Raw genomic sequence first — 15,569 nt, forward strand, 5'->3', positions numbered from 1 at the left:
CAGGAGTCATAATATGGTGGAACAACAAGTCTCTTTCTCCCTGTGTTATCTCTCCCTTATCTGAAGCAAATGTTCCAGTCCCAGTATGTTTTTGTACCATCTCTTTCTCTCTCATTAGCAGCCTAGCAACAGTAACGGTTTGTAATTCTCTCAGGGGAGGGGACATAGGCAACTCTGTACCCTTCTGCCCATCAGAGTTGTTCATCCTTCGTAACAGGTGGGAGAGACCTCTTTCAATATTTCTCTTTCAATATTTTTATTAGTTTCTGCATAAAGGAATACAGAGTACAAGAAGATATATAAGTCAAAAGAAAAAAATAAAATAGTACCAAATACATTGTATTAAAAATACAGTTACAATCACAAAACACTGTGTTCATAAAAATTTAATTAAATCATAATATTGAAATATAATAATTTTGTTATACAGAAAAAATCTAAACTCACTACCAAAGTCAGAGCTGTTAGTAAAAGCAAGGGAAAAAAAGGGGGGGGGGACCCTTAATCATATAGTAAAATATATTATTAGCCATCATTTGCACTTATACAACAAATCAAAGGTTTCGAAAATAACTCAGAAATGCTCCCCACAATGTATAAAAGTCTTGGCTAGATTCAAAAACTGAACACCGAAACTTCTCTAAATTTAGGCATGACATAACATCCTGTAGCCATTGAGCATGAGTAGGTGGAACAACATCCTTCCATTTAAGCAAGAGCGCCCTTCTAGCTATAAGAGAAGTAAAAGCCAAAAAGTGCAAATCAGGTGTCTCCAAAATAAAGTGTTTTCCTCCAACAATACCAAATAATGCGGTCAAATGGTTAGGCTTAAAATTTACCTTGAAAAGTACCGAAAAAGTTTGGAATACTTCCTTCCAGTATCTTTCAAGGCTTGGACATGTCCAAAACATGTATATTAGTGAAGCTTGTCCATTATTACATCTATCACAGAAAGGGGATATATCCGAATGAAAACGAGTTAGCTTATCTTTAGACATGTGAGCCCTATGAACCACTTTAAATTGTAAAAGGGAATGACGGGCACATAACGAAGTGTTAACCAATTAAAAAAATTAATTCCAAAGTTCCTCAGAAATTGAAGTCTGTAAATTTTATCTATAGGAACGTTTCTCATTCCTAGCAACATACCATAAATATTGGATATTGAACCATTATAAAAAGGTTTCAAATTAAAAATTATATCTAATAAGTCCTTATCGGAACTTATAGGAAATGTGTATAGTTGAGAACGCAGAAAGTCTCTAATATGTAAATAACGAAAAAATGAGTTTTGGGTAAACTATATTTAGCTGACATTTGCTTAAATGAAAGAAGACTTCCTCCAACAAATAAATCCTGGAAACATTTAATAACCAATATATCTCATTCTTTAAAAACTGAATCGGTCATCGAAGGTTTAAAAAAAAAAGTTAAAACAAATGGGACTAGACAAAGAAAATCTCAATAGACCAAAGAATTTCCTAAATTGTACCCAGATCCACAAAGTATGTTTAACTACTAAATTTTCAGTTAGTTTACTAAAAAAATAAAGGGATTGAGGATCTGAGAAGAGAAATAATGGAAAATTTATTAACAGAGTTAGCTTCTAAAGAAACCCATATTGGACGGTCCTCACGGTTAATATAATATGTCCAAAACGTAAGATTTTGTATATTGACTGCCCAGTAATAAAACCTAAAATCTGGTAAAGCTAAACCTCCATTCTTCTTAGATTTTTGAAGATGAACTTTATTTAGTCGAGAATGTTTGTTTTTCCAGAGATACAATAGAATCGAGAGAATCAAAAAAAGGATTTATTAATAAAAACAGGTACAGGTAGTCCCTGACTTACGAACGTCCAACTTACGGACAACTCGTACTTACGAACCGAGGAAGGAGAACACTGTCCACCTTTTTAAGTCGGATCATGACTCCATCCGCCATTTTAAGTCGGATCGTGACACCATACACCATTTTAAGTCATTGCCGTTGACGGTGTGAGTGTTTAACTTTGTACTTGGCTTAAATTTTTCTTAGTAAGATTCACCATGACCTCCCCCCCCCACCGTTCTGGTTGGCCGATGAGATCAGTGCTGGGTTCGAGAATGGAGGTTCGATCTAGTGACAGACTGCTCCCGTGCCGGGTTGATATCGAGCTCGCAACTTGACCTCGTATCATAAAAAAACACTGCCACCTCCAGTTTAAATTCCCACGTGGAATATTGTCGAGGATCAAATACCCAAACCCAGCACAGCCCCCACTTGTCCCATTCAGCCTGTCTCAGTGTGGTGGTCCTAAAGACCCAGCGGACCTCGGGACTCGCGGCCTGCCATGTTTCTGTTCCATTGACGGGAAGCGATTGCGATTGAAAATAAAGTGGAAATAATAAAGCGTTTGGAAAGAGGTGAAACGCCATCAGTCATTGGAAAAGTGTTAGGCTACAGTCGGTCAACGATCGGAACAATTTTAAAGGATAACGGATAAAGTGAGCATAATGGAGCATGTGAAATGCCCTGCCCCGATGAAAGCTACAATTATTACTAATCAACGCAGTGGTTTAATTATTGGAATACATACGTTTCTTAAGTGTTTTATATGCATAGAAAGGTAAAATATATACTATATACTAAGACAAACGTTTGACGAACTGACGCTAAATACCAGCTGTACTTGTTCCGACTTGCGTATAAATCCGACTTAAAGATGGACTCAGGAACGGAACTCGTACGTAACCCGAGGACTGCCTGTAATGCCTGAAAAAGGTGTATAAATTTAGGTAAAGTGTTCATTTTAATAGAGTTGGTTAGGCCAATCAAGGATAACGAAAAAGGTGACCAGTTTAATAGTGTCCTTTTTACAAAATTCAGTAAGGTAAGAAAATTTTCATTAAATAGATGTTTATAATTCTTGGTAATTGTTACACCCAAATAGGTAAATTGATTTTTTACAATTTTAGAGTGAAGGTTGGTATTAATTGATGACAAATTATTCAGAGGATAAAGTTCACTCTTATGTAAATTCAGTTTGTATCCTGAAAACTGGCTGAAACAAGAAAATAGAGAAAGCACAGGAGGTAGTGAAGTCTCGACATTAGAAATAAAAAACAATAAGTCATCAGCATAAAGCGAAACTTTATGAATAGTCCCTCTCCTTAGAATACCAGTAATATCATTAGATTCTTGGAAAGCAGTGGCTAAGGGTTCTAAGGCCAAATCAAAGAGCAAAGGGCTCAGGGGACAACCTTGTCTAGTTCCACGTTGAAGTTTAAAAAGTTTGGAATACTGAAAATGAGTAAGGACCCTGGCAGAAGGAGATAGATACAGTAATTTAATCCACTGAATAAAATCGGGCCCAAAATTAAATTTTTCTGAAGTTTTAAATAAATGATTCCATTCAACCCGATCAAAAGCCTTCTCAGTGTCCAAAGAAATCACACATTCCGATACCCCCTTAGAAGGGGAATAAATAACGTTTAATAAATGACGGATATTCAAGTGGGAATATTGATTTTTAATAAATCCCATCTGATCATCAGAAAATGATAGATGGTAAAATATTTTCAATTCTACGGGCCAGAACTAGGTGGGATGCTAAGACAAAACCGTATATAAGAAACTGTTAAGCACAAGAAGAACACACATACCTTGTACAACGGCAGCAAATGAGATTTTAAATCAAAATATTCAATTTATTGGCTCACTACAGAAAAGCAATATTTTTATATGTGTGTGTAATTTGTTTTAAAATTGTTTTATAATGATTTTTGTTAGATATTTGAACTTGTTTATATACTGGAGTTGATAGCAATCCAGACTTTCGTTACCCATTCTTAGTTGCTTTCGAGAAGATGATGATTTACCTCCCTGCAGTTTGTGTGCAAAAGGCATGTCTTCAGTAGAGACGCAATCAGCCATTTCTTGTCTTGCACACACTCCCCTTGACTTTAAAGTTAAAGCTGGAGAACGGGATCCTCCCCCCACCCCACTCTCAGTTTAAAAAGACCAGTGGAAGTCCACCAGAGAAAGGTAATGCAGTGCTGTTGTGTAGTGTTCCAGGGCTTTATCTTAGCAGACATGAAGAGGATGTATTTCAGGTGAGCATGACCTGAAGGGCATCACCATGATTCCACATGTCTGCTGTCCTTATCCTTTCAAGTAAGGGAAACTGCAAAATTAGGAGTTGGTTTTAAAGAAACATTAGCTAATTCCTATAATGCATAACAGATGCAGTGGATGTTTAACCTGAAAGGGAAGTGCTGCTGAACTGTTGTGTTATAACCTGTCTTGACTGTTAAGAGTATTGATGGTGCAGCAGTCATCGCAGACAATAGAAAGTATTCTGCCATATTTCTAATGTGCGTAACTTTATAGATAGTGGAGGGGCTTGGATGGTTGGGGAGTGTGCCCAGCAATACTCAGTCTGACTTTCTGATATGGGACCCAAAGAGAAGAAAATTAGTTCTTGATTTTTAGCAGCTTCTGATCTTTCTTGAAGCATTTAAGAGGTTGTAAGGGTTGAAAAATGTCACAGAAATGATTTAAAGGCATTTGATGCATGCTCATTAATTACCAAATGAAATTTGTTTCGCGTGTAACACTAAATGTTCTCCATCCTTTGCATCTGATTTTCTTTGTGGATATCAAATCGGTTGCTAAATTAATTTAACTCTAAAGATTTGACCTTTTATAAAATATTTAAAGCCAGATTAAATGTCCTACTATCGTTATTATTGCATTTTTACAATCACTGTGACTGTATTTGGAGTTGGATTGAAAGTATCTATATTTACTCATTGTTTCAAATGTTATATTTGTTCTTGTAGTAAAGTGTGCCGAATTCAGTTTCGACTCCCTGATGGATCTTCCTTTACAAACCAATTCTCACCAGATGCCAGTTTAGAAGAAGCGAGGGAGTTTGCTGAATCGGTAAGAGGATAATAGATCTTCTGAATTACAATCATTGTTTGAAGCTGTACTCGTATACCCTTCCATATGTACTGGAACATGTTGAGTAAAGCAGCTATCCTAGTTTCAATTTGTCAGTCTCCCCAGATTCATCTGAAGACGTGTTTATTATTTATATATTTAGTTTTATCGATGGTTTCTCCCTTGGACCTCAAAATCTAAAACTTGATCCTGTAGGTTCTTCGAAGTACAATTTTTCAAGGTTAATCAAAGAAGTAATGTTAGTTTGGCCTGGAATAATCAGATCAAAATATCAATGAACTGTCTTGCTTTTGAAGAGTTTATTTTAAAGAAAAGCATTTTAAAGGATGGCATTGTAATATAACAATCAGCATATCAATACAGTGCCTGAAATGGGAAAATTGGAGTATATTTCCCACTGTTGTCTATAAGGAGTTTAACTGTTCTCCCATGACTGTGTGGGTTTCCTCCTACATTCCAGTGATGTACAGATTTGTGCTAGTTCATTGTCAGCTTGCTACGTTGGCTCCAGAAGCATGGCAACAGTTATGGGCTGCCTCCAGAACATCCTCGGACTGTGGTTGTTGATGCAAAACAATGCGTTTCACTGTAAGCTTTTCAATATACATGTGACAAATGGAGCTAAGTCAATCTAATCTTGAAACCTGAATTTATTAAAAGTGTACCTGATAAACCACTATGCTTCTACTTTTGAAACGTACTAATACCTTTGTTCTATTGCCATGTCTCTGTCTTTAATTAGTTTAAAATGTGTATGGTATAGTGGATCTGGCAAAGAAACACTTTTATTGCTGTTATCATTAGCCTAGAGAAGTAGTTACTAACTCTTCAGGAATGAGACATTATGCAAAATTCTGTATGGCTGATTTAAATACTTTGTTTTTTTTTGCAGCGAGTTGGTGGTAAATACGGAAACTTTGAATTGGCAATAACATTTCCAAGAAAACAATTTACAAAGGACGATTATAAGAAAACATTGACTGAGCTGGAGTTGGTTCCAAATGCCTCAATCATCCTAATCCCAGTATGTACATGAACATCTTTTTCTCCCCCCCCCCCCCCCCCCCGTCTCACTTTCTCCATGCAGGGTGTTTCTGTTTCTGTTTCCAATGAAACCCACCCCCGGGCTCGTATGGAAACTTGGTTTGTTTCCAGCTCATTAATAGCCACAGGACTCGGCGGTGACAAGGCCACCTTTCATAAACGATATATGTCCAGGGTTGATATGATTTGGTGTTCAGCCAAACAGGAATGTCATGATGTTCTGATTAAAGAAATCTCTATTTGAGCTAATGCTGTGTAAATACTGCCCATACACAATTGCCGGTCAGCAAAAAGTAATAGATGGTACACCGCATAAAATTATAAAGAGAATATTTACAAATTTCAGCTTTATCAAACAGTAGGAAAAAGAAAAAGGGGAAAAATAAAAGAGCCCTTAATGGTTAACCCAGTCCAAATGTACACACAAAGTTGGAGCTCAGTAGAGTCGTTTTTAACTTGCATGCTGAATTCTCATCACCAATCATCGGTAGAACTTCCTGTCTTGGACTCCTTCAACTCATGAAGCAGTTCTTGCAATCGCGTGTCTCTGGAGCATTGGCCCTTCCTCCTTGGAGCCATTCATCTGCGCGAAGCACCTTGTTCAATGGGGAAGCCCCTTCCCACACCCATCTTCCCTCCTGTCATCTCGTGAACCACACTGTTTCTTCACAAATCTCTCTCTGCTCCCTTTCTTTAGAACCTTTTCCCAATTCTACCATCCTGATTGGCTGACACAACATTCCTAAGTTGAGCATCACAGCCCCTTACCTTTACCCAAAACCCAAACATGCTATCAGCAAGGCACACTGCTTCTACAGAAAGCTACTAAATGAAATACCCGACAGTATTAGCAGTAAAAATCTTAACCAGGGCATTACACTTAAATGTAGTATTTTAAGGACAAAGTTAAAGGACGATGAATGCTAAGCGATGTTCAGGACATGGACTGAAATCTATCTAATTGGATAGGAAATCATGTTCACAATTTTATTCAAAAATAATCTCAGTGAAAGTATAATAAGTAAAACATACAAAATAACATTTAATTGCATCAGGGAGTTAACAATGTTCACAGTAGGAACTGAATTTAGGTTTCTAAAATTATTTACAGGGTATCAAGGTGGGTATTGATCTCTTGGAATGAATGTAAGACAATATTGTACAAAATATACAATGTAGAGACAGCAAACTATGTAAAATCTTAATCACACCCTACACCACGAAATGGTTGGAGATATAAACCGATGTATTTATCTTTCATAGGGAGGAAGGTCTACATCATCAATGGTACCATCCTCAGAAGGAGGACTGTGGAGTTTCTTGAGTACATTATTTTATCCTGTTATTGCTATTTGGAGATTTCTCAACAATTACCTATTTGTTGGTGATTCTACACAAAGATCATCTGGAGGAACTGCCAGTCCAGCTCAACCAGAAACGCCTAGAACAACACCATCTGTTGTATCAGATACAGACAGGTAGCACAGCATGAACTATCCCTTGAAAGAAATGTAACATTTATCTTAAGTTTATGTTCCAACTTATTTTGTTAAAATAGCAGAGTATTTTTGAAAATATTATCAGTTTTTTATTTATGATACATGTACATTTTAGAAGTTAGTTTTATCCCAACTTCTTCAATCCAACTGCTCCAGCAAAACTTGAGATCATGGATTTCTTTAGTAAGACCAGTTGATCAGCTCTTATGTTTGTTCCTTTTTTTCGTCCTATCCCTTAAACTTTTCCAAAGATTGTATCCTGTTTTAGTCTTCTGATTTTTTTTTCTTCTTTCTGTCCTGAAGGCAGAAAACCCATGTTTAAACTTTACCTACACATGATTGAAATAGTGTGTATCAAAGCCACAATAAAATATTCTGCTACTCTTTTCCTTTGCCCCTCTTGTATTGTCAATTGATTGTGGACAACCCCCGTATGCATCCATTCCAAAGTGTCAAGAATGGGGAGGCATTTGTAATTTTATGGAAGATTGGAAAATAAGCCAGTTAGCCTGACTTCAGTCGTTAGGAAGATATTGGAGTCCTTTATTAAGGAGGAAGTTTCGGGGTTCTTAGAGGCACATGATAAAATAGGCCAAAGTCAGCATGACAATTCTTTTGCAATTCTTTGAGGAAATCACAAGCAGAATAGGCAGAGTCAATAGGTGTGTACTTGGATTTTCAGAAGGCCTTTGACAATGTGCCGCACATGAGGCTGCCGGACAAGATAAGAATCAGTGGTATTACAGGAAAGGGTTGAGCATGGACAGAAAATTGGCTGGCAGGAGACAAAGAATGGGAATAAAAGGAGACTTTTCTGACTGGCTGCTGGTGACTAGTGATGTTCCACAGGGGTCAGTGTTGGGACCGTTTCCTTTCATGTAATATATCAATGATTTGAATGCTGGCATTGATGACTTTGTAGCCAAATCTGCAGATGAGATGAAGATAGTTAAAGGGGCATGTAGTGTTGAGGAAGGAGGAAGTCCTTGGACAGAGTGGAAGAATGGGCAAAGAAGTGACAGATGGAGTCTTTTTTATTTATTTATTGACATATAGTGGGAAATGGGCCCTCCTGGCCCTTCAAGTCACACTGCCCATCAACCCCTGATATAACCTTAGCCTAGTCACAGGACAGCTTACAATGACCAATTAGCCTACCAGCTGTGGACTGTGGGAGGAAACTGGAGGAAACACATGCAGTCATGGGGAGAACATACAGTGTAGGTAAGTGTATGGTCATGCGCTTTGGTAGAAGAAGCAAAAGAGTAGACAATTTTCCAAACGAGGAGAAAATTTCAAAACTCCAAGTTCTAAAGGGATGTTGGAAGTCCTCGTGCAGGATTCCCTGGGGTTAACTTGCATGTTGAGTTGGTAGTAAGGAAGACGTGCAATGTTAGCATTCGTTTCAAGAGGACCAGAATATAAAAGCATTGATGTAATGCTGAGGCTTTATAAGTCATTGGTCAGATCTTACCTGGAGTATTGTGAGCAGCGTTGGCCCCCCCCCCCCCCCCCCCCACCATCTAAGAAAAGATGTTCTAACATTGGAGAGGGTCCAGAGGAGGTTCATGAGAATGATTCTGGGAGTGAAATGGTTAATGTATGAGAAGCATTTGATGGTTCTGAGCCTATAATCACTAGTGTTTAGGTTTCAATGAGAAACCCTCTCATTCTTCTATCGACTATTCAAAGACTGTGATAGAGCAGACATGGAGAGGATGGTTCCTATAGTGGGGGAGTCTGAGACCAGAGGGCAGAAATAAGGAGGAATTTATTTAGCTAGAGAGTAGCGAATCTATGGAATTTATTGCCACAAATGGCTATGGAGGCCAAGTCATTGGCTATATTTAAAGCAGAGACAGAAAGGTTGTTGATAGGCAGGGCATCAAAGGCAGGAGATTGGGGTTGAGAGGGATAATAAGTCAGCTGTGATGGAGTGGTGGATCAGACTTGATGGGCTGAATGGCCTAATTCTGCTTCTATGTCTTCTGGTATTGCCTAGAAAATCAACTGCAGTGTCTTCTTCTCTTGATGTTGATACTGAATTCCCACAGCAATATCCAGAACCACTGCACTACTTCCCACATTTATGCTGACTTGAGCCAGATGTAGCTAATTGCTTCTCAATCCCTCTGCCTTCTTGATTTGTTCATTCTGCTTAATGGGTATTTGACATTGTATGAACAATATTTTGTTGAATTAAATGTCTGGCAGTACAAGGCCTTTTTTTTTGAAGGTTTGCCACAGACTCTATTCCTAATCACCAATTCCATCTCTCTTTAAAGTCACTGTCAAAGGTTGAACAAGACAACTTGCAGTCTCAGCATCCTTCAAGAAAAAAAATCCTTCAACTACTTCAAGTTGAGGTCCTCCCTTTAATGGGTGATCTCCCAGTGGCCACACATTTTAATTCCACGTCCCATTCCCATTCTGATATGTCTATCCATGGCCTCCTCTATTGTCAAAATGAATCCAAACTCAGGTTGGAAGAACAACACCTTATATACCGGCTGGGAAGCCTCCAACCTGATGGCATGAACATTGACTTCTCTAACTTCTGTTAATCCCCTTCCTCCCCTTCTTACCCCATCCCTGACATATTTAGTTGTTTGCCTGTTCTCCATCTCCCTCTGGTGCTTCCCCCCCCCCCCCCCCCCTTTCTTTCTCCTGAGGTCTCCCGTCCCATGATCCTTTCCCTTCTCCAGCTCTGTATCACATTCGTCAATCACCTTTCCAACTCTTAGCTTCATCCCGCCCCCTCCGGTCTTCTCCTATCATTTCGCATTTCCCCCTCCCCCCACTACTTTCAAATCTCTTACTATCTTTCCTTTCGATTAGTCCTGACGAAGGGTCTCGGCCCGAAACGTCACAGCGCTTCTCCCTATAGATGCTGCCTGGCCTGCTGTGTTCCACCAGCATTTTGTGTGTGTTGTTGTTTGAATTTCCAGCATCTGCAGATTTCCTCATGACTGCTGAGTTCATCCAGCTTGTTCGTACCTGTTGATTTGACCACAGCATCTGCAGTGTATTTTGTGTTTACACAGTGTAATTCAGTGGTCCCCAACCACCGGGCTGCGAGGAAACAATATGAGTCAGCTGCACCTTTTGTCAGTCCCTGTCAGCCCACTGTTGAACTTGAACACATTTGCGGTCATCAGTCACCTAAATGCAGTGACACCCTCAAGCCGGGGATCACTGGTTCGCCTCGCGTGGCCAGTGGGAAGTGCCGTTGCTACTGGCCTGGAGCGCAGACAAATGGGTGCTGCCTCTAAACCTGTTTAGCACACTGAATGTTCATGGGGAATCCGGTGCAAAAAAATTTGCAGACTATCTAATTCGGGCTCAGGGTTCCATAAATATCAGAGCAGCTACCGCACTGCGATCTACTGAAGCAAACTTTTGTCGGCCGATAGATCCTACAAGGGGGGCAGGCGGGTGCCCTATCGCACTGCCTGCTCGGTCGGCTGCTGGCTGCAGACTGGAACCGCCGCGCCTCCAGCCCTGACCTTGTCCTCTCACCCCATCCGCGACCAGCTGCACCTGGCCAAGGCATTTGGCATTGGGCATGCCGGAGGTTGGAGTTCGGGCCCGGAGGCTGTCCAATGAGGCAATGAAGCCCTCAAAACTGCTTCGGTACCCTGAGTCCAAGCACCCCGCACTTATAGACAAACCCGCTGAGTTTTTTCAGGGGAAAAAACATGAGTAGCGCAGGACAGAAGCTAAGTGCCGAGAATAATCTGGACATAAGGAACCTGCTTCGTGTATGGGCTTATACTGTCACCCCCCCCCCAGTCGGCCGGTCCACAAGAATAGTGTCAATATTAAACCAGTCCGCAGTGCAAAAAAGGATGAGTACCCCTGGTGTTTATACATTATTTCTACTTATGAGTTGCGCAGTTTTACTTCCGGTCTTTATTGCCCCCATGCGCATGCATGTAACTAATCGATCTGGGGGTCGATCTTGCCTTTACCTGTGGCTGAGGTAGGGGATCTTGGGCTTAAAAAGGTTGATGACCACTACTGTAGATGGTAGGTATCATAAGCTTATCTTCACCAAAATGGCTACAGCAATTTAAGGGAGCAGCTCGATATCATCTAAATGGCAATGAGGGATGCAAAATAAATTCCGGCCTCACCCATGATATTCATGTCTTTGTGAATAAAACAATTCAATTGTTTTCTAAATTTGTTCCAACTCAGATATTCAGAAAAATGAACATCTTTCGTGAAATTGATGCTTTTAGCTTCATATGCTTTGAAATGAGGGTAACAATTTGCTTAAATTTAAAAAAAATTAAAGCCACTAGGTTACAGATCTTCTTGTTTAAAGAAAAACTGGGAAAAAAAAACAAAATGGAACAGATTCTTTTGTATGAACTTTAAATAGGACTTCAGATGCAGTAGTTGTTTATTAATGTATAACTTCCTCATCTTGTGCCTATATCTGCTCGTATTGCACATATGCTAATAGATTTGAAATTCGATTGGGGAAATCCTTGAAAAAATTGTTGGAAGCGTGCATATTAAGGATAGCTAAGCAACAGACTTTTTTTTGCAGATTTCTTTAATTAAAATATTATTTAAAAATCCATATGAACTAAGTAGTTGAAGATTCTAGATGCCCTTTTAGTGCTGGTTCCCAAGCTTCTAACTTTGCACACTACTGCCACAAAACAACAAATTATAATTCAGTCATAATAAAACTGATTCTGAGTCTAAAGAAACCATATTGGAAGAGACAGAATTAAGGGTTCAAGAATATGGTGGCAACACTGAGAAGGGGATGTGAAAGAGGTGACTTGGCTGGTATCTAGCAGTGCGGGAAAGCTGTTCTTGAGTCTGGTCAGATGGGCTTTCAAGCTCCTGTATCTTCTCCCAGATGGCAGATGAGAGAAAAGGAATGGCCAAGATGACAGGCATCTTTGACTATACCATGAAGAATGCCAGGATGAAAGAATGTGATGAACCGGGCAGTGTTTACCGCTCTCTAGGTTCCAACAGTCCAGAAATGCACAATTGCCATTACAGCCTGAAATGTAATCTGTCAGGATACTTTCGATAGCGCATCTATAGAAGTTGAACAGAATCCTCATAGACAAGCTGAATCTTCTCAAATCCCTAAAAGAGTACATACAGTGATGTGATTTCTTGATCACCTAATCAGTCTGAGGGACCTGGAGAGGTTTTTGGTAATGTGGATGACTAGGAACACGAAGCTCTCAACCATCTTTGCAGCAGCTCCACTGATAAAGACAGTGCTGTCTTCACAAACACACACTACGGTACTTCCTCTTTCATAGGTCTTCGTGCTGATGTAAAGAGTTAGGTTGTTCTGACATATGACAAAAGGTTTGTAATCTCTTTCCTGTCATCCCTCTCGTTGTTCATCAAGTCTGTAACAGTAAGGTCACTTTCAAACTAGAAGAGCAAGACGGCACAGTATTTGGCCACTCAATCATTTGTCTACTAGAAGTGGAGCAGAGGACTGAGCACGCAACCTGGGGAGCACCATGTGTTGAGAGTCAGGGTGGGTGATACCAATTGTAAACAACTGATCTGCCACTGAGAAAGTAAAAGACAGTTACAGGTGAGGGTCTTATGGCCAGGGCCCAAGAATTTAGCAATGAGCTTATTATGTTCTGGGAGGCTGAGGTATAATCAATAAATAGCATCTGGATCTATGTATCCCTATTGTCAAGGTTATTCAGTGAAAGGGAGATGGCCTCCTTTGTAGCCCTGTTTTTCCTGTGTGCAAGTTGCTGGGAGGCTGGCACTGATGTGGGAATGACCAGCGCCAGGTAACGGTGCATGATTTTGGAACACAACCAGGGGACTCCACCTAATCTGGACTTGCCACATTTGAGAATTTATCTTTGTTAAATTAGATCTGACTTCTGCCACTGAGACGTAAGGGAATGAACCAGTGGGGCATGACGGGATGGATGAATGTACCCTGGTGGTATTTTTTTTGCCTGATTAAAATGTCTGTAAAAGGCAATATCTACCTGCAAGAACTGGAGAGTGAAAAGGGGAAGTCTTCCCATCTTACCTCAAATCCTATTCATAAAGTTTGTCCAAATTCTTAAATCTCTTCTGTATAATACTATCATTGACAGTGAAACCTCTTCACCCAGTGACAGAACTTGCAATAATTTATTCTCTTCATTCTGGTGTACTTTTCACTGCTCTCCATCAAGATAAAGAAGTCCCTATTCAGTGCAACCTTTTTCCATTTGCTGTCTAGTTGCATTTTGGATCCAGGGTTCTTTTTTGTAAGTTAGCTTGGTTCATTGAAAACTTGTCTAACTTTTAATTGGTGAGTGTGTCTGGCTTCGACTTGTTTATGTTAATCGAAAGCAGTTGTGATTATTCTCAAGTGTACAGTTTTTTGCAGGTGTGTTTGGGGTCATACATTTGTTCAGACTTTACTGTTTTGTATTCTCAGGGAAGTGAGGAGGAGGAGAATCCTTGAGAAACGTGGAGAGGACTTCAAGAGGGAGGGAAAAATATACAGACTGCGGAGAGAAGATGATGCAGATGATGAAAATAATACTTGGAATGGGAATTCGACTCAACAGATGTAGCTTTTGCCTTATTAAAGTACAAATCGTATTTTATTTTGCTGTAAAGTTGTACAACTAAACCTACATTAAAAAGAAAAAAAGAAACTAGACAGAAGATGCATTTTGTACTTCTGTTAATTTCCTGCATGGATTTATACAATTCTATTATTTTGAAGGGGCAAAATGATTGCTATGAAACGAATGTGCTGAAAAATCATTTTAGGCAAATTCCAAATTATGTTTTCAGACACCTTTTAAAGTAATATATATATTTGAAATCTTGTCTCAAGGTTTATCCATTCCTTGCCTGTATGACAAATTAGCTGAAGACTCTCCAGCCTCTGGCCCTTATAAAGCTGGTAATAAAAAGTTCAAAGTTTTCCAAAAAGGTGTGTGAGTTTACATCCTTGGTAATTTCCTAATGTATGCAACTTGTCATTCACAGTGGTATATTTGGAATAATGAGTCATTGGCATGTCTGTTACATATAAAATGAGTGTTTGAAACACAAGGGGAAATGGTTTTCCACTGACCCTAAAGATCTTTGTGCTTGAGACATTGCTGAACCTCTGTTGCTTACATATTCATGAAAATAATTTTATTCCATTTTGATCTACTTTTTGTAGTAAACTTGCAAGATTGCATTGTAAGGTACTTAGCTTGAATATTGTTGAAGGATAGCCAGTGGGTTTTATTTAATACATTACAGGGAAATTCTGTACCCTATATATATTTTTAAATGCTCTGGGATAATTTTGGGGCATTGTTTTAAGGAAATGCTGTGATTATTGAAAAGCCAAAACTCTCAGATGCTGGATATCCAAAATAAAAAGCAGAAAATAGTGATATGCTTCAGCAGATCGCACACCATTTGTGGAGGCAGAATTGGTCAACGTTTTGTGTCAATGGCCTTTCTACACCATTCAGCAAAGTTAGAAAGCTTGATTATTTAAGTTGCAGCAACGGGGAAGGAGTGAAGAGAATCTGAGAGATTTTCCATTGCGTGAAGATGTGTTGTCTGCACACTTCAAGAAACGTGAGTTGAAGAATTTGTTAATTTATTTTGTTTTTTTCACAAATTCCATGAGAAATTTTATTCTGTATTTCAAAATTTTAGGGTACATATTGTATCTTCTGTAGTTGTATGATGCCAAGACAAGAGAGTGTTTGAATAATGTGGGGGAAATGATTGCAAGAGAGTTCTGAAAATGGGAAAATACTTCTTTGTGCCTTCACCTCTGAAGGTGATGAACATTACAGAGAATGAATTGATGAAAAGGTGGAAGGTGCGAACAAGGGAAATCCTGTGCTTATTCTGCTTTGCAGAAGAGATACCAGAAATGCAGTTGAAAGGCATTTCAATTATGGTGTAAGGCAATTCACAATTAAGGAGAAAGAAATACAATCAGAAGCATTGATAGAAAGAATCTGATCATAAGGAACTGGGAAATTGGTAGGTGGGTGGAGGTGTGATCAAGATAACTGTGAGTTTATATGGGATGATTATCACTAACCT

General features: G+C 39.2%; 1 protein-coding gene across 1 annotated transcript in view; it reads left to right on the forward strand.

The window, feature by feature from the left end:
• The window catches only part of ubxn4 (UBX domain protein 4), a 58,644-nt gene extending 44,203 nt beyond the window's left edge, over positions 1-14,441 (forward strand). Inside the window, exons 10-13 of the mRNA XM_073025710.1 lie at positions 4,824-4,926; positions 5,840-5,971; positions 7,255-7,469; positions 13,936-14,441. Coding sequence (XP_072881811.1) covers positions 4,824-4,926; positions 5,840-5,971; positions 7,255-7,469; positions 13,936-14,074 — 589 coding nt within the window. The 3' untranslated portion in view covers positions 14,075-14,441. The remainder of the gene's footprint in view (positions 1-4,823; positions 4,927-5,839; positions 5,972-7,254; positions 7,470-13,935) is intronic.
• Positions 14,442-15,569: the final 1,128 nt, after the last annotated feature.

The sequence above is a fragment of the Hemitrygon akajei genome, chromosome 2, assembly GCF_048418815.1.
Source record: "Hemitrygon akajei chromosome 2, sHemAka1.3, whole genome shotgun sequence".
Taxonomy (NCBI): Eukaryota; Metazoa; Chordata; class Chondrichthyes; order Myliobatiformes; family Dasyatidae; genus Hemitrygon; species Hemitrygon akajei.